The sequence below is a fragment of the Protomyctophum bolini genome (assembly GCF_963924005.1).
Source record: "Protomyctophum bolini genome assembly, chromosome: 1".
In the NCBI taxonomy this organism is placed as follows: domain Eukaryota; kingdom Metazoa; phylum Chordata; class Actinopteri; order Myctophiformes; family Myctophidae; genus Protomyctophum; species Protomyctophum bolini.
Genome location: NC_137862.1, coordinates 55,278,882 through 55,306,370, shown reverse-complemented (window position 1 = coordinate 55,306,370; position 27,489 = coordinate 55,278,882). Strand labels below are relative to the sequence as shown.

At 44.0% G+C, this 27,489-nt stretch overlaps 1 protein-coding gene across 1 annotated transcript in view; it reads right to left on the bottom strand.

Moving 5' to 3' along the window:
• Window positions 1-5,774: 5,774 nt before the first annotated feature.
• fzd3b (frizzled class receptor 3b) overlaps window positions 5,775-27,489 on the bottom strand; it is a 49,396-nt gene continuing 27,681 nt past the window's right edge. Inside the window, exons 2-10 of the mRNA XM_080763725.1 lie at window positions 26,509-26,705; window positions 20,400-20,702; window positions 19,466-19,628; window positions 18,208-18,507; window positions 17,440-17,691; window positions 8,999-9,147; window positions 7,708-7,819; window positions 7,250-7,380; window positions 5,775-6,211 (exon numbers count right to left, since the gene is read on the bottom strand). Of these exons, the coding sequence (XP_080619851.1) occupies window positions 5,986-6,211; window positions 7,250-7,380; window positions 7,708-7,819; window positions 8,999-9,147; window positions 17,440-17,691; window positions 18,208-18,507; window positions 19,466-19,628; window positions 20,400-20,702; window positions 26,509-26,705 (1,833 nt within the window). The 3' untranslated portion in view covers window positions 5,775-5,985. The remainder of the gene's footprint in view (window positions 6,212-7,249; window positions 7,381-7,707; window positions 7,820-8,998; window positions 9,148-17,439; window positions 17,692-18,207; window positions 18,508-19,465; window positions 19,629-20,399; window positions 20,703-26,508; window positions 26,706-27,489) is intronic.

The window sequence follows — 27,489 nt, the reverse complement described above, 5'->3', positions numbered from 1 at the left end:
ACCGGATTGTCACACACCACCCAGCCGCGCGCACACACTACCTGTCTGTCAAACCAGGCGAGGGTCCAGTACAGTTTACAATAGTATATATGTATATGTAATTTGTAAGTTGATGAGTAGTATACTGTGGTTACTTGGGTTGTTTCGTATGCCGTGGCTGCATGATTTGAGAGTGACGTAATGAAGATATTATGTACCGATGCCAGGGTATAACTGGCTCTCGATGGTGACGTGCAGGGCCGCTTTTAGGGTAGTGCGAATGGTGCCGCCGCACAGGCCTCGCGCTAGGCAGCGTTATTTTTTTATTTTATTTTTTTTAGAAACACTTTCCATCTCAGAGTCAGAGCTAAAATAGGCAGGGGCGGTTATTAGCGCTAAGCACGGCGGCTAGAGGCCCTGAGCGTTGCCCCTGAAAAATGTCGCATCGCAGATCGCAGCCCGTTCCGTCGCAGTTGATTTTTCACCCATTTAAGCTGCGGTCGGTTTGTTTCTTTTGAGCAATGGAGAAAACTCAGATGGTGACGTAATAAAGGTAGGTTTCAGATTACATACATGTATACATAGAGGCATTACCTTTCATCCAAAACTGAATGCCTATATATGAACGCTTATATATGTATATGTAATTCGTAAGTTGATGAGTATAGTATACTGTGGTTACTTGGGTTGTTTTATGCGTATGCCGTAGCTGCATGATTTGCTTTACAGAGCAATGGAGAAAACTCAGATTGGAGAGTGACGCTCTGTACATGATGATCCCGGGTCCCGAGGCTCCCAGTGTTACGGCAATTATGTTGATCTGACCTCATCAAACCCTGTACACTCAAGACACACTCCATATATGGCAAGTACAGAATTCATTCCATGTTGAACTGACCCCCGAAGCCAAAGCACCAGTGCTCGCCCAGCAGTCTGCCGTCAACGAGGCGGATGCTTGCACGCAACCTTGCTCTTTAGGGCGAGGTCGGATCTTGCAAAGATGTGTCATTGATGTGTGTCACAAAAAGGAGGAACAAAGTGTGTCAATTCAGTTCAATATGGGACATTTGTGCTTTTTGTTTACAAATTAGGGATGATTCCGTATTTCGAGGGATGGTAATTGTCAACCCGAGTGTGAACAGCAACTACAGTATAGTTAGAAGAGAAATATCACGCTTTCACTCAAGTCTGTTTGAATTGAACCGTTTACTGTTGTCTGTTTACAGTTTCAGTTGTAAAATCAATCCTATAAAAAGATGTATTCACTGTATGTCAATATAGTCACCACATATTAAAACTGCAAATCAATGATGCATTAGGGGAAATAACCACGCCAGTTTCAGTATTCAGCCATGTGACTGAGCCATCCTGGATATGGATGAGACATTGCACATTATAACTTTGTTTCACTATTAGCCAACATTTTCTCCCCTTAGGGGAAACACTGGTCAATGTAACAACTGAACAGATCAAATTGAGTGGTTTAACCCTCCAAGTAACAGACATTTCCCAGTGTCATGTCCAGAGCACATGACGATACAGACAGTAGCATTATAGGTCCAAACATCTCATTTAAAGGAGACATCAGCTTGGAGAGGCAACAGGTATGGTAGCAGGCAGATGAGGACATGGACAGGCTAAATACATTAACACATGACACGTGTAGGCAGGCAGACAGACAGACAGACATACACATAAATAAGTGATTAAACAAAGATGGACAGGATATGGTGTGGAAAGGCAGCAAGTGTTTCCAAATTGAAGGCCAGAGAGGAGTGAAGAGGTAGAATGGACAGACAGACAGCCTATATTTGTGTGTACCCAGTGTTCAGTAGGGTTTGGCGTGTGTGCACATACTGTATGTGTGTAGATGCATTAATACACAGAATAATGAGTGTACAAGGTGAGGTAGGCTGACTGCAGGAAATCAGGAAATAAAACCATTCTCCAAAAACAATATTGAGTATTAAGTAAACAGGCATTACAGTTTCAATTCGACTATACATCAACTGTGTCTATGTGCCCAACACATGTTCCGATAATTGTTCATGGCCCACATGAAAACATCCGACTATAGGTAGTGCATTATTCTAAAGCCACGTACATTCCATTGTACTTCCGCTGTCATTTGAAGTGTTACAATAACAGAATTGTGAGGATTGTCCGGTACTGAAAGTGTCTACACGGAAGTACAGGAATTATCACCCACAGAAGTTACGTTGATGCTGTGGAGATCTGCATGTTTACAGGCCTGGTTGACCAGAACTTAAAAAAAAGACAGCTATACCAGGGGGAAATGGAAGTCCCGCCCTATATAGACACTTTCTGACATAGTTCTGTGTACCAGTCTTTTCTGAGGTCCCATGTTTGAACAGAACTCATGGCATGCATGTCTCCCCTTGATTTACTGTCTCTCCACTCTCAACACAGAGCACAAAAAGACTAATTGCGGTCCCCTTCAAATTCCCTCCTGGGACCCACGCTGCTTTCGTGTCATTGGTGACATCGGCTGGGATGGAGGACTAAACGGTAACGTGTTGATATGAACGGGCCATTACGATGGCCCGTTCATATCATTCTCCTTGGGAGGTGGAAAATCCCCAACCCAACCTGTCACCTGTGGTGTCCCCCAAGGTGGAAGGTTCTGTACTCGGCCCCACCCTATTCACTTTGAATATGCAGCATATGCGCCCCCTCGGCCATGTCATCAGCGGGTATATGGAATATCTTTCCGTTGCTAATGCTGACGACGCACATACAAACATAAACTTAACCCAACGCCTCCCCGCTCTGCTGCCCCACACGGTCATCCCCGTCACCATCTTCATCACCTTCATCCACACTCCCCATCTGCCTGGAGGAGATAAAGGCGTGGATGCATGATGAAACACACCTTTTTTTGCAATTAAACTGCTCCAGAACAGACGCCGTTCTCATCAGAACCCCACATGACCGCAGGTTCAATCATGACAGTCATGCAGCGCAACGTCAGCCTGTTTTGGGACTGCTATACATTTACAGAGCAAACGTATGAATAAACGTTCAGATTTCAAATATAAAGTGCTCACCCGAGTGCCACGGATGTTAGAATTCTGCCGGTCGAATGAACGGCACCAGCTGTGCATTCCGCGTTGTTTAATATAAAAGCATTTTTATACGAGCACTCCGGCTATTTTTCTCAAACGGGGCAAATATGGAACACGTCCAGTGTATCAGAGTGCAACACACCTCCCAAACAATAGTTGAAAGCCTGGTGAAAAAAAAAACAGCTTGGATAAAAATGCATTTTATTAAACAACGCGGAATGCATGGTTGTTAATGGCCGATCGAGGAAATTTAGATTATCCGTGGTGAGCAATTTATATTGATATATATATATATATTATATATATATTTATATATGAAATCTGAACGTTTATGTATGTTTTACTCTGTAAATGTAGCAGTTCCCAAAAAGTGTCTAGAAAAGATGACAAAGAATGACCAGCATGACGTTTAAAATCTATTATGGCATACCTGTATTTAGGATTAATCATTGGCCACTGATCCAGTGCTCATTCTGTGAATTATTTCTTATTTCGTAATATACTGTAAAGCCTGGTCACAACTTTTTCCCTTTTAAATATTTGGACGGTAAACCATAGAAAAAAAATAGTTCCACAAAAGCATTGTGGGCAGAGAAAACCTTTGACCGCAGAGAAAACATCTTGTGCAACATTTTGGTCCTAATACCTTGTTGTGGACAGTTTGACTATATATTACATGATCTAAGTATTATGTAGAAATGATACAATGAGAATCAGTCTTTTGTTTCCCCGCCTGCATCTGCTCTCAGACCTTCTCTGGTGGGAGAGGCAGGTCTACATGTTTGCCCATATAAGGGAAGTGTACGGTTTGTGAGCACACTGTCACTAGTGACACTAGTCATCATCATAATATGTGACCGGATTTGACTGAGAGCCTGCCATCGCACAAATTCCAGCTTTTCACCAGAGAAAAACTTTTCTTCCCCAAATTGAGTTAATAGCACAGGCAGACTCTTCACATACTAGAGCATGTCTGAAATAAGTGTAAGAGTCATGTAAATATGAAAACAAATGCTTAAACATGTAGCACCGTGTAATGTTAGAGACCACAAAAGTGAACCTTTTTTTCAAGCCTGTTTTCTCAACTCGCTGTTTCTCTGCAAGACATTACTCTATAAGCCATATCTCTCATAACTGGTGGGTCAAACTGAACAACCAATATGTCAATTTGAAACTAAAACGGAAATTAAAAATCCAATGGCAGGTCCTCAGTCAAATTTGGTTACATGGTATAGTCTATCATATTATAACCATTGTAATAACTACTTGTAAATTAGATCACAACCCTTCCCAACCCCTTATGAAAATACTCCTTACATTCACAGGGCTTCAAGCTCTCCCTCCATTATCCCTTGTTTGTGCACTAGGGGGAGAAGGGCAGTTTAAAACTTTATAAGTACCTTGAGAAGAGTACATCTACACGCACACGCACACGCGCACACGCACACACACACACACACACACACACACACACACACACACACACACACACACACACACACACACACACACACACACACACACACACACACACACACACACACACACACACACACACAGTGCAGCTTTCAGCAGCAGACAATGGAAATCTTCACAGTATAAAAATAACTCACAAAGCCATTAAGAAGTAAGTTACATAATTAGGCCTGTAGTGGTCCATCCATAGTGGTTCATAGTTGTTCATAGTGGACAGACAGTTGTGTCTGAGCTAAGAGAGAGAGACTATAAAGGTCAAACAAAAAAAATGTTAAGTGTTATTTAGGACCAAAGAGCAAAGAAGGAGGTGTAATAACAGTTCACAACAAACATGATCCTGGACAGCATTTCCAGTATTTCTGCATGTCCTTAATTCCTGGGAGCAAAAACCCTACACAATAGCAAGTCTGGTCAAGATATTTTGTGAAGCCACTAAGGAAATCGGGACTTCCTGAAAGTTCATATAATGGCCTGTTGTGGCGCTGTCATTGGGCCCAAAAAAACCCCCATATCTCCATAGAGGTCCATGTATTTGGGCCCGACTTCACCTAGACTGTATTACCTTAATAAACCTAGTCATGAATACTTTCTGCTTCCAGTCACTAGTTGAAAGTCTCATTTCTGATGTCATAATATTCTTTTTGGAAAATTATGGTCCCATTTATTTAAAAAAAATGACCATAAAGTCGAGTATGTTCTGAGGGGCGTGGCTACCGTTACAGTCTATGATCGGGAGCCACCCCCCGTTCGAGTCAAAATAAAAACCAACAAAGTAGAAGGGGGGAAGTCCCGCCTCATTGTCTGGGCCAGCCAATGGGCCAGCTGGGCCCAAACGGATCTAGAAAGATGGCGATTTACAATTCAAGGACTGACGGGCTTCATCTTACGTCCATATCAGACCCGGAGAACGCTTTGTCCATATTCTTTTACAGTCTATGGTCCAGACCAAATTCAGAGTAAATTCACAGCCGTGTTTCATGTGGTTCCACATAGTAGTGCCAGAGATGAAGATGAGCTCCAGTGTCCAGAGATAGTCCAACACCTCCTGTACAGTATGGAGCTGGTATCAAAACCTGTACAGTCCACAGAGTCTCCATGGAGCAAAGGCAACCTTTCGTTTCTTGTGTCTGTTTCAAGACCAAAGTTGGCTCCAGCTTTGTTGTTTGTGTCAGCCAATCAGCATTCTGCCCCGCTGGGCATGATTATCTACTTGGGATGTTGACCGACATATTTCACTCAGCAGATAATTCCACCTGGCAAGACCGTTGGTTCAGGCTTGACATGAACCAAACCAGCGTTCGGCTTTCCATTAGCCAATAGCCACACTAGAAGATACCACAGGAAGTTACAATTACAATGGAGTTCAACGACGCTTCCTGAAAAAGGTAATAACATCGTGTGAGGGGATAACGACAAGCTGCCCGTCGACCTCCTGTGTGTCCTCTCAGGCACTGGTACCGTCGTCCCTGGCAACCTGGCCGTCGCTGCAGGCCGTCGTGCCGTGGGTGATGAGAGGAGGCTGGGCTTCGGACACGTCTCGCTGGCTGCCGCGCCCCGATTGGCTGTCCAGCCGATGGAGGCTGCTGTGAGTGGACAGCGGGTGGTCGAGGCAGGGCATGCTGCCGTGAAAACTACGCTGCTCGGCAACGTGTTGGCCTGCAGCGTCAAACCTGTGTGCCCACGAGAGAAGTAGTGGTGCGACATTTTATTCCACTGTTGAAAATGTAATGTAATGTAAAATAAACAATTAATAATCAGTAACCTATTTTGGGCATGTCAGTATATAGGTAACAATTTCAAATAATTTAAAGACATTATTAAAAGAGCAAAGATAGTTAATCTACAAGTTTTCGAACGAGACGAGAGGCAGGTCAGAAGTCAGAAATGAAGAGCTTGGTATGTCCATCTGATCAAAACCACGGAGAGCGCCCTGGATTAGGAGATACGAGGGATTCTTTCTGCAGCGGTAAACAGGGAAACAGTGACCGGGACCGCGGACGAATGAGGAGCGAAGAGTATGGTGGCCTTGGAGGCCAAAAAATGATAATATTCAGAATATTCTTCTCTCGTTTGATATCATTGAAAATGTGCCCACACGTCGTATGCGTACGGTCTGAACCAGTTAACCAATTTAGGCCTGACGTCGAAATAAAACCAAAATGTTTTCAAAATCCAGAAAGACTATTGCATTACTGCTCTTGTTTTTTTTAATGTTTATGCCTTGCTTTTCTTTTCTTTTTTTCTCCATTGCTCTGTAAAGCACTTTGAGCTGCATTTCATGTCATGAAAGGTGCTATACAAATAAAGTTTTATTATTATTATTATTATTAAATCCTGACAGTTTTCTGAAAAACCTTATGTTTCTGTATCAGTGGTGCTCTAATATTTCATGTCAAGGACCCCAAAAATTATATGTAAATATGTCTCCGCGGCTCCGACCCCCATCTGAAAATATGTTGTTCCAGGGACCTCCCCAGAAGAGAAGCAACGATTTGAGTTCAAATGTTCACTCTGTAATAATGTATATTTGAAGATTTGAGGCAAAAATTTTGAGGCAAAAATAGCAGACCTACAAGCTCATAGCGCGGCACCGAGTGCCGCGCTATGAGCTTGTAGGTCTGCTATTTTTGCCTCAAAATTTTCAATAGCTAAAGTCATGGATTCATGGATGATAAAAAACCTACGCAGTCTATTTCCCGCCCCCCTACCTGTTGTCACGGGAACGCTGCAGGCTGCCATGGTAACTGGCCTTGCTGTGGACGCTGCTGGGTTTGCTCCTGGTGGCGGGAGGGTCGTCCAGGATAGCCAGCTGGGTGGAGGAGGCGTGGGTGGAGGTGCCCTGGATGGATGGAGGTGCAACAATTAAAGTAAACTGATCAATTTGAAAAAGAAATCGATAATCGGTTTGCATATAAATGATAGATTCTTTTATTTTGGGGGGGGATTTAAATAATTAAATAGTGAAAATAGCCCATCTACTATTGCTCACATGTCACATATCAGCTATTTTTGGGTGCCACAATAGTACCTCAAAAACATTAAGTGGTTAATCAGACTAAACGATTTAGTGAATTATAAAAATGTCGATCCTTTGATATATAAATTGAAGTGCTTGTACATTATTCTATTAATCGTGTGTGTGTGTATGTGTGTGTGTGTGTGTTACCTGTGTTGATGTTCCTCTGGACTTCCTGATGATGGGGGTCTGTGGGTCACGCAGCAGGGACTGGACAAAGTCGGGCTGATCCTGGATCTGCCGAGACTCATTGACCCCGCTGCTGTAGAGAGGGGATGAGCGGAGGAGGAGGGGTGAGAGAGAGAGATGAGAAGAGATGAAAGGAGAGGTAGACAAGAGGGAGAACCTTTGACTTATGGCTCGTACACTACACACTGCACGATATTTGCTCCGATTATGCTGCCGGGGACCATTTTTGGCGCTCGCCGACAAAACTCCCGATCTGACGCAAGATCGTGGCTTTGATCAGCCCAGGTTTTGCTCGCTGTGTGTGAAAGGCTCTGCGAGAAGATCCAGCGCCAATAAAAGTGCTCGCCGACGCAGGTTTAAGCAGGTTTGATAATTTGGCTCTGTCAGCCGACTGGACATCGTACAGTATGAAATGGGGTTGCGATCGCGTCCAGAGAAGTCCTGTATTACAGCCAATGAGAGCAGAGGACAGCTGTCTGTCTGTCTGTCTGTGGACTGTATCGATAGATGATCAGATGATAATATATACATATAACCTTTATTCCTTGGGTAAATCCCTGTCCTGTGTCGTACATGCAAGCTATATTAGCCCAATGTTGCTGTTAAATAGTCGCATTTCACTTGAGTAATGTTGATAAAAGCGCATCGGAATCAACAGTGAAGAGCAAACTTTTGGACCTTGTGCGCTGTGTGTGTGTGTGTGTGTGTGTGTGTGTGCGCACATACGGAGAGACATACGGATATTTAATGAAAATCAGGATTTAATGTCCGACAAACATTTCACCCTGTGTAGCCTCACTAGCCTGCCTATTCATGTGTGTGTGGCGTGCACGCAGAGAGAGAGTGAGAGAGAGAGAGAGAGAGAGAGAGAGAGAGAGAGATGCGTCCAGCGTCCTGTGTCGGTCTCGCGCTTGTATCACGGTATCCTGCACGTGTGTGAGATGTCAAAATGAATTGGAATAAAAAAACAAATGATGTAGCCTATTACTATGTATCGGGTCTGGATCGCATCTCGGTGAACTCTTGCAGTGTGTGATGCCTAGTCGGCGAACAATCGTTTAGTGTGAAAGCCACACCGATATAATGACAGCCGATTAAAAAAAAAAAAAAAAGACTCCTGCAGTGTGAAATACATAACGATCTGATGACTCGCCGATGAATAAATAAATAACTTTGATGAACGATAACCTGAAAGAACAGCAAAGAACTTGATGCCACAGTTATGATTATGATTAGGATATGGTGTCCTTACTTCTTGCGTCTGCGTCCGTGCAGGAAGCCGGCCCACTCGAAGCAGGTCTTCTTGCTGCCCACCCAGAACACGGAGGGAATGCCCACCACCAGCATCATCAGATACTTCAACAGGAACAACACCAGGAGGGGTCGACTGGTCTGCTCAACCTGACCAACGTACAAAATGGTGTTGTTATTATTAACACGTTGACCCATTTCGACCTGAGGACGATTCTACGAATGCCTAATGAATCCTGACAGTTTTCTGAAAAACCCATGTTTCTATGTCAGTGGTTCTCAAACTATTTCACATCAAGGACCCCCAGAATTATCTGTATTTGGCCACGGAACCCCACCTGAAAATATGTTGTTCCAGGGACCTCCCCCCCCAGAAGCAAAGATTTGAGTTAAAAACGTTCACTGTGAAAGAATATTTATTCAAAGACTTGTGCCACATTTTCACGAGTTTTCAAAAATAGCAGACCGCGGCTACAACAAGCTTGTAGATCTGCTATTTTCCAATAGCTAAAGTATAACATAAATAATGCTAGAAACACCAAAAGGGGTTCCCGCCCCAAAATGTGTTAACACCATGATGGATCTGACTGGAACACATGACCCTCCAGCAGAGAAAAGTGGTCGACTACACGATTACATTACATTGTGTGTGTCTAAATACAGACGGCGCCTTTAACATATTTAGACCTAATTTTAACAACAACTTTGAAATCCAAACACACACACACACACACACACACACACACACACACACACACACACACACACACACACACACACACACACACACACACACACACACACACACACAAAGGTACATGTAACGAAACTATGAGTATGGAATCTGGATCCCACCGGTCTCACAGAGCAAATTGTCAAATGTAATTTACAATCACACAATACATATACGTAGATGGTGATACAACACTCTAGACATGTTAAAGCATATACTGTATACCATGTCAATTTAGATTTTTTGCGTTGGCTATTCAAAAAGAGCAGATCTACAAGCTCATATCACGTCACTTCGTGCCACACTGCGAGCTCGTACATAATTATGCTATTTTTGAAAAAATCGTAGCGTGAGAGCGAAAAGTGTGAGAACCAGGCATTTGTGGAATCCGTCTCAGGCCTCAAATGGGTTAAGGCTTAATGGCTTAAGGTAAGAACACACATGGGGTAGTTTCTTTATGCGATTAATTCACCCGGAAATATATTTGGGAACTATTGTTTGTGTCGTCGGTATGCAGCAATCCCCTTTTAATTTTCACCCCCTTTCATCCCCTTTTAATAATTCACCCGGAAATATATTTGGGAACTATTGTTTGTGTCGTGGGTATGCAGCAATCCCCTTTTAATTTTACACTCCGTGTTATGGAACTCAGGAGCGGGTGGAAGATCCAAATGCAGCCACAACACTTGGCACCTCCTCCTCATGCTGGTCATGCACCAACCTGGCATCCCATTCCCATTCCATTTCCTTTCTTTATTTTTTGAAAAATCACACAGGCTGACTAAATATAGCCTAGCGTCCAATCCAAAGACCCGGACATCCAGACACATCGAAGGAGGCCGTCCTAGGGGTTCTGTATCAACTTACTTCCTACTATTATGTTATAATTATTATTAGTTGTACTTTATTATTATTATTATTATTATTATTATTATTAATTATTATTATTATTATTATTATTATCCTTATACCTGTTTAGAATGTGCTTTCCCACCGTCCCTATACTGTCCTCCTCATGTCGCCCTAGACACTACCTCTCCAGTCACAGAGATCTCTCAAATCTCATCTATCCAGCTCGTTCACCCAGTCACCACATTGTGGTGGATGGAGGCCTATGGAACTGCCACGCAGCTACCAAAAAGAATATGCCTGAATTCATTTCAGGCCACGCCTCCCTCAAGTCTCTGCATTTCCTTGCTCTGACTGAAACCTGGATCACCCCAGATAACACTGCAACTCCCGCCGCCCTCTCTGTTTCACACAAGTTCACCCACACCCCTCGCCAAACAGGTACAGGGGGTGGTACAGGGCTACTAACATCCCCCAAATGGAATTTCCGTGTCTTAAATCTCTCTCACCTTTCTCTGTCCACATGTGAATTTCATGCTATCTCAATATCACAGCCAGTCCCCCTCATCCTCATTGTGCTCTACCGCCCTCCAGGAACTCTCGGGAACTTCCTGGAAGAACTAGACTCTCTGATGAGCTCGTTTCCGGAAGATGGCACCCCTCTGATTCTACTGGGTGACTTCAACCTTCCTACCGCAGAGAAGTATCTTCCCGTTACATCCCTTCTGGCCTCATTTGAGCTCTCCCTATCTCCCTCCCCTCCCACTCACAAGGCTGGTAATGTTTTGGACCTTGTGTTCTCCAGAGCCTGCTCTCCCTCCACACTCTCTGTTACCCCCTTAATTAGGTCTGACCACCACTTCATAACCTTCTCCCTCTCTCTCTCCACCCTCCCGCCTAAACCTGTTAACCCTCCGAACGTCACCTCCCGACGCAATCTCAAGTCCCTAAACCCCTCCTCCCTCTCATCCTCTATTCTCTCCTCTCTACCCTCCCTGGAGTCCTTCCTCTCCCTCTCACCTGACACTGCAACCTCATCCTTCCTCTCCTCTATCTCATCTGCATTCGACCAACACTGCCCGCTCTCATCCAGGCCAGCTCGCTCATGTCCACCGGCTCCCTGGCTATCTGAAACTCTCAGATCTGAACGAACACCTCTAAGGGCAGCCGAAAGAAAGTGGCACAAGACAAAGCTACCAGATGACCTTTCCCACTTTCACTCACTCCTCTCTGCCTTCGCCCTCTCACTAACCACTGCTAAAACCTCTTTCTACCACACCAAAATCCAATCCTGTACTTCTAACCCCAGGAAGCTCTTCTCCACTTTCTCCTCCCTCCTTAAACCCCCTCCCCCCACTCAACCTGCATCCCTCACTGCTGAGGTTTTTGTCAACTACTTCGAGAAGAAGGTTGATGATATCAGCAGCTCCTTTCCTCCCCTCCCACATAAAGTGGCATCTGACTCAACCAACACTAACCCCAACATACCATGCATGTCCTCCTTCTCTCCTCTTTCCCCAGACGAGGTTCTACAACTAGTGACATCCTCTAGACCTACCACCTGTCCTCTTGACCCTGTCCCGTCTCCAATCTTCCAGACCATCGCACCTGATCTGCTCCCCTTCATCACCTCCATCATCAACACCTCAGTAACCTCAGGCTGTGTCCCATCTGCCCTCAAGTCAGCCAGAGTAACACCACTCCTCAAGAAACCAACTCTTGACCCCTCAGATGTCAAGAACTACAGACCGGTATCACTCCTTTCATTTATTTCTAAAACCATTGAACGTGTTGTCTCCAACCAGCTCTCTCTCCATCTCTCACAGCACAACCTGCTGGATCCCAACCAGTCCGGATTTAAGAAGGCCCACTCCACAGAAACTGCCCTGCTGGCAGTCACAGAAGCACTACATGCTGCCCAAGCTGCTTCCCACTCTGCAGTACTGATCCTCCTAGACCTATCGGCAGCATTTGACACAGTGAACCACCAGCTGCTCCTAGACACCCTAGCGGATCTAGGCATCGGTGGAACGGCACTAAAGTGGTTCTCTTCCTACCTCACCGACCGGACCTACCAGGTTTCCTGGAAAGGTCTGTTATCATCCCCCCGAACCCTCCAAACTGGGGTCCCACAGGGATCGGTTCTTGGTCCCCTCCTTTTCTCACTGTACACTAAATCCCTTGGCACTATCATCTCTGCTCACAATATATCCTATCACTGCTACGCCGATGACACACAACTGTTTCTATCCTTCCCCCCCTCTGCCACTCAGGTGGAAGAGCGCATCACCGCATGCCTGGCTGACATCTCACAGTGGATGTCCTCCAACCACCTCAAACTGAACCCAGACAAGACTGAGCTTCTCTTCTTCCCAGCTAAGTCCTGCCCTATGCGGGAGCTAACTATCTCCATAGACAACGCCCTGGTAACGTCTGTCCCAACAGCCAGGAATCTTGGTGTTGTCCTGGACAGTCAGCTCTCGTTCAAAACTCACATCACAGCTGTCACTCGATCCTGTAGGTTCACACTCTATAACATACGACGAATTAGACCGTTCCTCACCCAGGAATCAGCCCAGCTCCTAATCCAGACAACAGTCTTGTCAAAACTTGACTATTGTAACTCCCTCCTTACTGGCCTACCAGCATGTGCACTTAAGCCTCTCCAGCTGATCCAAAATGCTGCAGCTCGCTTGGTCTTCAACCAGCCAAAATTCTCACATGTCTCCCCCCTGCTCCGCTCCCTCCACTGGCTCCCGGTCGCTGCCCGCACAGAATACAAAACCCTGATGCTGGCATTCAAAGCAACCAAAGGTATGGCTCCCCCATATCTTGCAAGTATGATCGAACCCTACAAACCCTCCCGCTCACTCAGATCAGCCAACGCAGGGAAGCTGGAAGTACCCTCACTAAAAACGCCGGGACAACACTCCACACGTCCCAAACTCTTCTCCCTTCTGGCTCCAAAACTGTGGAATGCACTTCCCATTGCAGTCAGAACTGCAGCATCACTCCCAATCTTCCGCCGTAGTCTGAAAACCCACCTTTTCAGACTCCATCATGGCCCATAGCACTTACCCCACCCCCTTAGATAGCAATTCTAGTAGTCATAGCACGTCATAGTACATATGTGTAGCATAGTAGTATAGATGTATAGCTTATATGTATAGTTTCATTATAGATATTCCACTGTTACTTTCTTAGCTACGCATGTTTCATGATAAATGTCTTTATGTGATGTATTCCCATGCTTTTGTTCTTGCTTAATGTAAGTCGCTCTGGATTAAGAGCGTCTGCTAAATGCCTAAATTGTAAATTGTAAATTGTAATTCAGTATTTTAGCCGTGACGTGAGCGCCCCCCAAGGGGCCAGCTATGCACTCCAATGTTGAAGCGCTGGGCCCTAGTGGTAAGAGGAAGGACTGCAGGCGGACCCGTGGATTCTTGACGAGGAAACCCCGTGCAACCGAGCGCCCAATGTAAAGCCCAGGTGCACTCTGGGTGCACTTCCGCATTTGGACACCAAAATTTGGTGTCCAAATGCGGAAGTGAAATGCTGAATCAGCGAAATAGACGGTACTTCCGGCAGCCTTCCGGGTGCTTCAAAACGCCACTGAGCAACTTCCACTGACATGAATAGCGGAGGGGGCGGAGCTTCGCGCTAGTTTAGTCTCTATCCTTTTAATACTCTATGGCGCCCCCCTCCAGAGAAACTTCCGGGTCCTACTTTTGTGTCCCCATAGAGTTATACTGTGACTCTCCGTCAGACTAAATCTGAGACGAAAACAACCACGAAAGTCTCATTTTACCGCTTTCCTCGCAACAACAAAGCTGCTGCTCTCCCGAATCTGGCTGCGACAGGCCGTCTGGCCCCACACTGGACACTATCGCCATTTTATTTCATTGTGTCAACTAAATCCTCATTAATTGCAAACTAGATTCAACATACTCAAGCCTGCACACATTCTAAATATGCCCCCGAAATATTGTACTGAGCAAATGGACTGTTATAACCTTCAAAAATAATGATAATAATAGTCTTTATTGTCTCCACATCATATATTTTCTTTGTCATGGACAAAGCATTAATAATTCTACTTTAGTTGGAATTATTAAGACCCATTTTAACCCTCAATGGCTTCCTTTCTGAAAAATAACGTCATTGTAAAAAGCCGTCTATTATTCACCTTCACCTCAGTATTTCTGGTACGTGCGAAGAACGCTGTAACTCAACAAATGATGACAAGTTCTGTCTTGCCTCTGAGAGAGATACTGCCCCACACCGCACCGCACCGCACCGCGCACCGCACCGCACCGCACCACACCGCACCGCACCGCGCCGCGCACCGCACCGCGCCGCGCACCGCACCGCACCACACCACACCACGCACCGCACCGCACCACACCACACCACGCACCGCACCGCACCGCACCACACCACGCACCGCACCGCACCGCACCGCACCACGCACCGCACCGCACCGCACCGCACCGCACCACACCACGCGCCGCGCCGCACCGCACCGCACCGCACCGCACCACACCACACCACGCACCGCACCGCACCGCACCACACCACGCGCCGCGCCGCACCGCACATTGTTTGGAGGCGCTACGCACACGCTTAGCTGTGCTGCTCATTCCACGAACGCCCGATCCTTACAAGCTATAACTCGTTGTAAAGGTTACTAATCAACGGTTAAAATAATATAAAACACAATAATTGGTATTAATAAAGTGGAGAGATAATGGACAAAAGTTAAGATTCCGAACTTTTGTTTTGCCGAGTTTATATGAATGTTGTTGTTTTTTAATGTGAAATAATCGCCTGTGATCTTCTTATTTTAGCCAGTAAAAACTACACTGCACATGCAGGCACAAGTAGACCTCAGTGATGTAAACAATGCACAGCACAGCACAGTCCACACACACACACACACACACACACACACACACACACACACACACACACACACACACACACACACAGGAAAAGCTTCCATTCAGTCCATAACATAACCCTGACCTTTACCTACAAGCCGTGACCCTATAACCAACTCCTTTTACGACTGCATAAGAGTTTCATTTTGACATGCAATCTTTTAGATGTGATGGATCAAGAGTTTTCACCACCTCTTCATGTGTGTGCGCACAGCTGCGCGCAGACAGACAGGCAGACAGACCTGCACATTAGCATGCTTATTAATTTAGTGATTGACTTTACAAAGCCCCCTGCCTGCCTTGCACCCCCACCGTCATTATGCCACTACAAAGAGCTGAAACTGCACAGACAGCAGAGCATGAAGGAGCACGCTAGAGCACGCTACAACCAGTGGTTCCCAAAGTGGGGTCCGGGGACCCCCAGGGGTACTTGAGGGAGTTCCAGGGGGGAAACCCGGCTAAATGATCATTTGGAACCAAATGGACCATTTGTACGCTCTCAGGAGTTAAATTAGCATTGATATTACAATACAAATTGGGGATCCCAGAGATAGAAATGCTATTAAATGGGGGTCCGTAGACTAATGCATGTCAAACTGGGGGTTCCTGGAAATTAAACAGGTTGAAAATACCTGCTATAGAGCCGTACAAATCTTCTCTTATTGGGTTCGCTGGATATCTTTTCAAATGGGGGTCCGCGGGCTATTTAGTGTCAATTTGGGGGTCCTTGACATGACAAAGTTTGGGAACCACTGCGCTACACAGAGAACACAAAGAGTTCCCAAACGGTTTAGCCCGTGACCCAAAAGGAAAAAAAAAGATTCTGACTTTTGCTCAGACCCCCGTGAAAATAGCAGATCTACAAACTTCGCACCACGTTGTGAGCTTGTAGACCGGCTATTTTCTATAATTTGTTTGTTTATGGAATATCTTTCATTTTTCTTCATGAAATAACTGAAACAAATTATTGAAATTGTTTTTAATTCATGAAATGTATTGCTTTTCTTAAAAAGTTTTTAGAAATGTTTTGAAATAATAGAACATGTAGGAAACAAAACAATAAAGGGACCCATGAAAAAAGTGTTTAGGAAACAGTGGTTAGAGAAGGGAATGGAACCAGATTATTTTGAAAAATCTAGTTTGGAAAAATAGCAGATCTACAAGCTCACAAGTTTGGGTGAGCTTGTAGATCTGCTATTTTCAAACAGGCGATGTACCTAGGGGGTCAAAGTGGTTTTTTATTCTTTATTGGACCCTCTGGAATCCCCCTCAACGACCCCAGGGAGTTAACAAACTCCACTTGGAGAACAACTGGCATGCACACATACAGTGTTGTTTTTGGCAGCAAATTTCTATTTTAGTTTTAGTCATAGTTTTCACTTAGTCTCAGTCACATTTTTGTCACCTGGAATGTATTAGTCTAGTTTTAGTCGACTAAATGTCATAAGATTTTAGTCGACTAAATCTACAGGTGATTTAGTCGACTAAAATGTATTTTTGCGAGCCTTGTTGCCGTCATATTGACTTATTTTACACTTGCTGAAAATAGCCGATCTACAAGCACACAACGCGATCTGCTATTTTCAGCATGCAACCAAGTGTAAAATGACTAATACTGGATCTGTTGTCCAGCTAGTCCCTTCCTAACATTTTACGTCTAGTTTTTATTTGTTGACGAAATTGTCAGTATATTTAGTCTTAGTTTTAGTCACCATAGCATAGTTTTAATTTAGTTTCCATTCAGTTTTCTTCAGTGGAAAAAGGTAGTCGACGAACATTTTTCGTCTTAGTTTTAGTCGACGAAAACAACACTGCACACATACAGGACAGATAGCAGAGAGAGAGAGAGAGAGAGAGAGAGAGAGAGAGAGAGAGAGAGAGAGAGAGCGATGTGTGAGAGGAGTTCAGTGTCTCTCTAACCTTGTACGGACAGGGGATGTGGTATCGTTTGCAGTTCTCTTGGATCCAGGTGGTCTCCCAGTGGCCCCGGAAGCTGTGCTCGTAGAGGTAGCAGCCGATGACGGTCAGCAGGGGCACCAGGTAGAGCACGGAGAACACGGCGATGCGGATCATGAACTTGACCAGCTTGGTCTGGTTCTCCTTCTCCAGGGGGATCTCCATGCGAACGCGGTTCAGAGCCACGATCCCCACCAGCAACAGGGACACGCCCACCTGAGGAAGAGGAGGAAGAGGAGGAGGAGGAGATTAACCCATTTTGACCTCGGGAACGATTTAGCAAATGTCTTCTAAATCCTGACTGTTTTCTTGAAAAAGCGATGTTTTTCTATGTCAGTCGTTCTCAAACACTTTCATGTCACTTTTCACGATTCTATCAAAAATAGCAGACCTATACAAGCTCGTAGCGCGCCACTCGGTGGCACGCTATGAGCTTGTAGATCTGCTATTTTTCAATAGCTAAAGCATAACGTAATGCTAACACCAAAATGGGTTAGCAGGCCTAGATTAGCCCATCCAGGCCTAGATTAGCCCATCTATAGGCCTGACATCAAAATAAGAAAAAAACGTTCGCTCTGAAAGAATATATATCCAAAGATTTGTTGCCGCATTTTTTTACGATTTTTCAAAAATAGCAGACCTATACAACTCGGTGGTACATGAGCTTGTAGATCTGCTATTTTTCAATAGCTAAAGTATAACCAACGCCAAAAGGGGTTATAAGAGACTCACAGCCACGTTGAGGCAGAGTGGAGCCAGGACGAACCACCGCAGGGCGTCCATGTCGTACAGTCCCACGAAGCACACGCCGCTGATGCCGTCGCCCTCCGTCTTGTTGAGGGCCAGCAGGGTGACGGTGAGGGCCCCCGGGAGGCCCCAGGCGCAGGCGTGGAACAGCAGGGCCTTCTTCTCGATGGCCTCGCTGCCCCACTTGGGCACGGCGGCCAGGAACCAGGTGATGGTGAGGATGACCCACCACACGCTGCCGGCCATGGTGAAGAAGTACAGCACCATGAAGAACAGGGTGCAGAACTGAAGGAGACACACACACACACACACACACAAACGGAAAGAAAGAAAGAAAGTTACTATGTTTACCCAGGGTAACTGGACTAAGCTCAAGAACTTGTTTACAGCCAGGCCCTGCTCATAGAACATTTCATGGTAGAGGTTCAATGCCTTGTCCAAGGGCACTTCAGCGGTGGTAATTGTAACGTGCCGGTCCGGGGATACGAACTATAGCGACCTTCCGATATCAAGACCGCTCCGCAAACCGTTCGGCCACCGCTGCCCCCACGGAAGGAAAATTATCATTACAAAACCCATTTAGAACCTGAGGACGGTTCTACAAATGCCTTCTAAAATGTTTTCTTGAAAAATCCCATGTTTCTGTGTCAGTCGTTCTCATACATTTTCATGTCAAGGACCCCCAAAAATATACTTAATTGGCCGACCCCCATCTGAAAATATGTTTGTTCCAGGGACCCCCAGAAACAAAGATGAGTTAAAAACGTTCGCTCTGAAAGAATATATATTCAAAGATTTGCACTACATTTTCACAATAGCAGACCTACAAGCTCATAAACTCGCTATGAGCTTGTAGATCTGCTATTTTTCAATATCTAAAGTATAACATAATGCTTAAAACACCAAAAGGGGTTAAATATTTATAAAACCCAGAGACCCTGGCTCCATGCAGGCTCTGCATCGCTAGCCACGCAAAATAAAAATATATATTCTAGCGACAATGGAGTGAAATGAAATGAAAAGGCTACAAAGACATTTATTTTCACTTAAAAAGAAGAAAATAAATCTCAATAGCAAAAATGGCAGATCTACAAGCGTACAATGTCAAAGTAGTGCATTCATTTATGCGACAAAAAGGTTGAAATATGGAGACGGTATCAAAATGTAAAAACTCTTCCTCGTATAATTGCACAGATTATTCCCGTGAAAGCTTTCCTGTTGGGAGGACAGGAAGTGAGCTCACCTTGTTGTGAGAACCCTGTGTTATGGTAGAAGACCTGAAGTGGGCGGGGCTTGCTGCGTTGCACGCCACCCTGTCCTCCAATAGGAAGCCCAGGAAGAACACCAGCGAGACCATGACGTAGCACACGGCGTAGAAGATGATTGGTCGTTCAGGGTAGCGAAACCTGAAGGCGATACATCAAATAATATATAGAAATATATTAAAATAAACCAAAATGTACATTTGGATTATAAACTGGTGTTGGTTGGTCGTGATTGGGGACTGGGAAGGAGGGAGTCCATTTTCATGTTCGCAAAACACACGACTTTGTGATTGTTTGCGAAAAGTTAGAATCAGAATGATCTTTTACCCACTACTCCTGTAAACCTGTGATGTGACAAATCACAGGTTTACAGGAGGTGGGTAAATATTTTTTGCACATTCTCATGAGAGAGAGAGAGAGAGAGAGAGGATGGCGGTTGAGTGAGAGCAAATAAAGATAGGCCTATATACTGTACATATAGAGATAGTGTACAGTATGTAATAGCAGGCATGTTAGAGCATTAGCATTATTATGCAGGTGTGCACATGCATGATCAGTTGATTTAATAAATTACACAAATAGAGCTTGTCATTGATTATAAAAGCCTTCTCATACGCAACTAGTCGATTATTCAACTAGTCGACCTTGTTGGTACTATAGTTTAGTTGAAAAAAGGCGTTTTTGAAGTCCTCAAGATCAGCTAGAATGCTAGATTATAGTCACCAATACAAAAAATACAACAAAAAGAAAAGGTAGTTAAACAACTAGACTAGTCGACTAGTAAACTAGGCAACTAGTCAACTAGTAAAAATCACTAGAAGTGAAAGCCATCATAACACCGTACATTGTTATCGAGTCGATATACAGACCCCCCCAGAGAGGAGGAGGATGAAACGCGACCCCCGTCCTGACCTGGTGACGTCGATGAGGAACGTGAGGAAGGTGAAGAGCGTCGCCGACAGGCAGACGATGGACACCACGCCGATGACGTAGCGGGCGAGCGTCAGCTCCTGCCGGCTGAAGAACATGGAGGGGCAGGGGGCCGAGCAGTCCTTCCTGCCCAGGAAGGTGTAGCCCAGCTCGGGGTCCACCTTCAGCTCCCGGGGGCACCAGAAGCCGTAGTCCCGCTGGACGGTCAGGGACGACTGGTCCGTGGGGTCCGAGGCGGACAGCATGTCCTCCACGCGGGGATAGGCCTCGTCACAGTCTGGGAACCTGCAGGAGTCAAGAGAGATACACATTAACGGTGTTGTTTTTGGCAGCACATTTTGATTTGAGTTTTAGTCATATATATAGGGCTAGATTAAGCGAGTCCAATAATATTATAGTTTTAAGAGGTGGAGGTCGTGGGCAATGTCATAATACAATTATGGACATGGTAAGAAGCAAAACGCAAAACGGCCTTGAATTAGTCATGGGAGTGTTTAAGGAGGGTTTGAGACGTACCCCATCAACATGTCCGTACTATTCTCTTTACCAGTCAGCTGATACGTCACATACGGAATGTGCTCTTTCCTGCTGGTGCGGTATTACATTTCTGCAGGCTGGCACCATAGACATGACATGACGTTGTCACATTTGGGTTAATTATTCCTATTGCACTGCAAAAGAACAGACCCACCTAGACCTTTCAGATCAGAATGGAACTGCGAGTAGATACCATAATGACTGGCAAATTGGCAATCCATGCGTAATGTTCCCAGAATCGCCTAACCCCCGGACATACAAGTTCGTTTTGACATTGTTTAATTCGATAACAATAGAACCATGTACCATACAGTGAATGAAAGCAAGATTCCTAAGGAATAATGGAGATTTTTACATGAGAGAACCACGAGTGTTTATAGGCTAATATCAACGTTTTTTTAATGAAAGACAAACGGGCTGTGAAGAGCTCACCATCCCGACACGGAGGAAATATAGCCTAGTGCATGCACGTATACATGTACTGTTGCACACACGCTCTTTATTTGTTTCTATTTTGGGAGATAAATCTCCTCCGAAGTAGTTATGCATGATCACAGGGGTGACGTGACATTGTAATTGGCTGGGAAAATGAGTGGGAGGGGCCTATTGACTGCGGCAACCACACATTGCATTTCTTAAAATACTTATAATAATTCTACTAGTTTATATTCATATTTGAATAGAAAAGAGAGGTCGCAACACAATGCATCGCGACGCATCGTGAGCTTGTAGATCAGCTATTTTCAAATGGTCGAAATGTATATAGGGTTGAAGTGGTTACAGTAATCTATGTTTTTCTAGTCAAAATGTAAATGTCCAAAGTAACTAGTAACTAAAGTTTTCAAATAATTGTAGTGGAGTAAAAGTACAAATGTTGGCTCTGAGATGTACTGGAGTAGATGTAAATGTATTGGAAATTTGAATAAAGTCAAGTAAAGTACAAATACCTAAAAATTGTACTTAAGTACAGTATTTGAGTAAATGTACTTATTTACTTTCCACCACTGGGTTAACGGCAGGAGGATGAGTTAACAAAACGTCAACAAAGAGAGAAGTATATGACCAAGCAAACAAAGATTACAAAAGAAAGGAGAGAGAAGTATATGACTAAGACACAGAAGTGGTCAATGTTATCCTCAACTTCATATTGACATCTGTTGTCCAGATCATATCTCACAGCAGGGCTGCAGGGCTGAATCATTCAGGCCGCGGTAGTCAAGTCATGAACCCAGCCAGCCCACCCTATCCCTATTCCCACACACTAGTACGTTTGGATGCCAGAGTATAGACAGAGTTGCGACGTTGAGGGGGCAGAAAACAGCCCGGTCACGTGGTCATGTACTCACGCGAGCCCTATCGACTACAATTCATTCCGTAAACGTCCGTATTTCAAATCTCTGTATTTATGCCAAATATTGCGATATCGATACGATATACGATATTACCGTTAAAATGTCATATTCTACATTTTAAGTGTTGCAACACGCACACGTGTGGGGGATTGAAAAACCATAAAACCTGGGTGATCTATTCTACTGTAATATGCTATCAAATTGTATGTTTATTCATGCAGCATAGTACTGTAGTATATTGGTGTTATAAGATGTATGTTATACTTTAGCTATTGAAAAATATCAGATCTACAAGCTCATAACGAGGCACCGAGTGCCACGCTACGAGCTTGTAGGTCTGCTATTTTTGAAAAATCGTGAAAATGTGGTGCAAATCTTTGAATATATATATTCTGTCAGAGCGATCGTTTTTAACTCAATCTTTGCTTCATGGGGGGTCCCTGGAACAACATATTTTCAATTACATATATTTTTTGGGGTCCTTGACATGAAAAACTTTAAGAATGACTGACATAGAAACATATAGGCTTTTCAGAAAACTGACATTTGCAGAAATGTCTTCAGGTCTAAATGGGACCGGACCGCATCTCCATGCATGATATGATCTACTGCACCACGGATATGTCAACATGAAGTCGAAATGAGTCATAGTTCTCTCTTTTTGTATCTTTTTGTCATCAGTTTCCTCCTTTAAGTGAAAGAAAAGTAGTGTCAAAATATCTTTTGTATATTAGTAAGTTTTAGTAAGTACAAATGTTGGCTCTGAGATGTAGTGGAGTAGATGTAAATGTATTGGAAATTTGAATAAAGTCAAGTAAAGTAAAAATACCTCAAAATTGTACTTAAGTACAGTATTTGAGTAAATGTACTTATTTACTTTCCACCACTGGGTTAACGGCAGGAGGATGAGTTAACAAAACGTCAACAAAGAGAGAAGTATATGACCAAGCAAACAAAGATTACAAAAGAAAGGAGAGAAGTGGTCAATGTTATCCTCAACTTCATATTGACATCTGTTGTCCAGATCATATCTCACAGCAGGGCTGCAGGGCTGAATCATTCAGGCCGCGGTAGTCAAGTCATGAACCCAGCCAGCCCACCCTATCCCTATTCCCACACACTAGTACGTTTGGATGCCAGAGTATAGACAGAGTTGCGACGTTGAGGGGGCAGAAAACAGCCCGGTCACGTGGTCATGTACTCACGCGAGCCCTATCGACTACAATACATTCCGTAAACTTCCGTAATTCAAATCTCTGTATTTATGCCAAATATTGCGATATCGATACGATATTACCGTTAAAATGTCATATTCTACATTTTAAGTGTTGCAACACGCACACGTGTGGGGGATTGAAAAACCATAAAACCTGGGTGATCTATTCTACTGTAATATGCTATCAAATTGTATGTTTATTCATGCAGCATAGTACTGTAGTATATTGGTGTTATAAGATGTATGTTATACTTTAGCTATTGAAAAATAGCAGATCTACAAGCTCATAACGAGGCACCGAGTGCCACGCTACGAGCTTGTAGGTCTGCTATTTTTGAAAAATCGTGAAAATGTGGTGCAAATCTTTGAATATATATATATTCTGTCAGAGCGATCGTTTTTAACTCAATCTTTGCTTCATGGGGGGTCCCTGGAACAACATATTTTCAATTACATATATTTTTGGGGTCCTTGACATGAAAAACTTTAAGAATGACTGACATAGAAACATATAGGCTTTTCAGAAAACTGACATTTGCAGAAATGTCTTCAGGTCTAAATGGGACCGGACCGCATCTCCATGCATGATATGATCTACTGCACCACGGATATGTCAACATGAAGTCGAAATGAGTCATAGTTCTCTCTTTTTGTATATTTTTGTCATCAGTTTCCTCCTTTAAGTGAAAGAAAAGTAGTGTCAAAATATCTTTTGTATATTAGTAAGTTTTAGTAAGTACAAATGTTGGCTCTGAGATGTAGTGGAGTAGATGTAAATGTATTGGAAATTTGAATAAAGTCAAGTAAAGTACAAATACCTCAAAATTGTACTTAAGTACAGTATTTGAGTAAATGTACTTATTTACTTTCCACCACTGGGTTAACGGCAGGAGGATGAGTTAACAAAACGTCAAAAAAAAAGAGAAGTATATGACCAAGCTGGATATGCACCACGGATATGTCAACACGAAGTCGAAATGAGTCATAGTTCTCTCTTTTTGTATCTTTTTGCCAGTCAGTTTCCTCCTTTAAGTGAAAGAAAAGTAGTGTCAAAATATATTTTGTATATTCGGCTTCAAAACAGGCCGTATAGTAGCTTTTCGTGCTGGGGCCCTTTACCGTTTGTCGCAAAAACATGAATTTTGGGGGTTAAATCCCCTCCGAATTACTTACACATGATCTAACGTGTGACTTGAAATTGTAATTGGCTGGCAATATTAGTGGGAGGGGCATATGTAAGACACTGCGGCAACCACACTCTTTTAAATTGCAAATTTTCTAGTTTTCATTTTGTTTCCATTTAGTTTTCGTCAGTGACGGACATTTTTCGTCGTAGTTTTAGTCGACAAAACAACACTGGATACACATACATAAAGTCTCGTCGTTGTTGGGGCGGAAACCCTGCATGTTTAAAACCATTAATTACTTTACAGGAAAATGGAACAAAAAAAAAAGTTCACAAATAGTGAAAATAGTTGTGTTTGGATCAGCAAAAAAAAAAAAAAAACATCTCGATACCCTTGTATGACGGAATGATGGCATCAAGTGACCAAAGAAAACACGAAAAGTAGAAAGATTGTAGATACAAGGTTTCTGCCCGAGAGCGAGGATAATTACTTTATATCTGATCTTAGATTGCTGAGCACATTAAGGCCCCAGAGGGGTATAAAGATAAAGAGTCCAAGTGTCAGAGATGAGAAAAGATAGGAGGCAGGGAGGGAGGGAGGGAGGAAGAAGTGGTGGAAAAATACACAATACAGTACAAAAGGTATACTCGAGTAAATGTACACCATTGGAAGGAATGAGGGAAGAGGAGAAGGGGGGGGGGGGTGAATTTAAAAGAGAAGGGGGGGGGGGGGGGTTGTGAGGGAGTGCGAGACGGAGGAGATGCTGTGGATCTGGCGTGGGTCCAACACAAGCAGTATACGGGATAGAAACAGATCCCTTTGAACAGACCCACTCAACACTATACCACTACAGTGGATCGGAATTATTCAACACGTTTAAGCCATTTTAGACCTGAGGCCAATTTGGGGGGGGGGGGGGGAAAGGCTTCTAAATTCTAAACAGTTTTCTGAAAAACCCACGTTTCTATGTCAGTGGTTCTCAACCTTTCCATGTCAAGGACCCCCGGAATTATTTGTATTTGGTATAGCGGACCCCCATCTGAAGCAAAGATTTGAGTTAAAAATGCTCTGAAAGAATATAAATGTAAAGATTTGCACCACATTTTCACGATAAAAAAAGAATATATAGCAGATCTACAAGCTTGTAGCGCTGCACTAAAAGGGTTCCTCGTTCAGAATGGGTTAAGCCATTAGAAGTGCAAAACATCAACAGTTTGAAAAGTAGTTACATGGTGAGATTAAGTATCGAGGATTAGGATTATGCTTTTGAATGTTGCAGCAATTTTGGTGTTTTAACTATAAGCATTACGTTATAATTTAGCTATTGAAAAATAGCAGATCTACAAGCTCACGACCTCGTGTAGGTCTGCTATTTTTGAAGAAATCGTAAAAATGCGGCACAGATCTTTGAATATATATTCTTTCAGAGCGAACGTTTTTTCAGGCCTAGATGTGTTTTAAAAACGCCAAAGAGCCCGCTCACACCTTGCACCGCCGTTGCACCGCCGATCCGACCCATTACGATATACGTCCGAGACTCTGAGTCATCATAGCATAATGGAGAACTCTTCTGGTCAAAGCAGACCAGAGGTAGAAAACTGTCGTTCCCTGATGTCATCGCTATAGGGACACACTTATGCATCAGTTAAGCAGGAACTGCAGGGGATGGTAATGAAGGACCGGGAAGTCTGGCGTGGCATTGTGAAATACATGATCTCGACCGCAGTCGAAAAATGATGATGATGACATTCATTCATACATTGGGATGCACTAGTATGTACCTCTGTTGCGCGCGCGCGCAACACACACACACACACACACACACACACACACACACACACACACACACACACACACACCTGTTGCACTCTATCTCGTCCGGCCAGGTGACGCCAAACATCTCCATCAGTGAGTAACAGTCCTCTTTGGCTCTTCTGCAGAGTGCCCGGCAGGGCAGAGACACGCGGCCATACTCGGTGCACACGGGCGCATACAGCGCACACAGGAACATCCTCACGTCTGGACTGCACACCAGGTTCACCATGGGATGGAACGGCTGGAAACACAAAGAAGAAGAAGAAGACAGGGTCAGACCTTGTGTGGAGTGTGGGGGGAGCGTTACAGTCCAAACCCCCTTCCGATACATCATCGTGTTTTCGAGTGGGCCTTAAAGGGACACTTCACCCTTTTTGCAAAAAGATATATGTTAATGACGTTTAGAAGTTTTAGAACACTTTCCTGGTGGTCTTTATGTGTTTAATATGTGGTTTTAGATATTTTAGATTGTAGCAGTGAGCCCGGTGTCTCTGATGTCATGGACACTGGGATCACTTCCTTCCTGGACCACATGTTGTCTCAGTAAGACAGCCCTTCCCCCTATCCACAAGGAGGAGCAGTGCACCAAAGCATTATGGGAATTGTAGTCCAGGAAAGTAGTGAGACCAGTGTCCATGACATCAGACACTGTGCTTACTGCTACAATCAATCTAAAATATCTAAAACCACATATTACACACATGAAGACCCCCAGGAAAGTGTTCTAAAGCTCCTAAATGTCATTAACATATATTTTTTAGCAAAAAGGGTGACGTGTCCCTTTAACACAAATGTATATAAAATATCTATATACACAGAACAGTACAATACGAATGCAAGCCACACAAACAGACAAAAGCTCTCCCAAACCTATAGCCTGCACAACGCATGATCACCCCCAAAATACAATACAATACTTCTACTCTTAAGAAGTATACAAGTAAAGACTTCATGACTGAAATGAAGGAGGGAGAAAGCCTATAGGTGTGGAAAGAAAGGAATTAAGGGAGAGGCAATAGAACTTG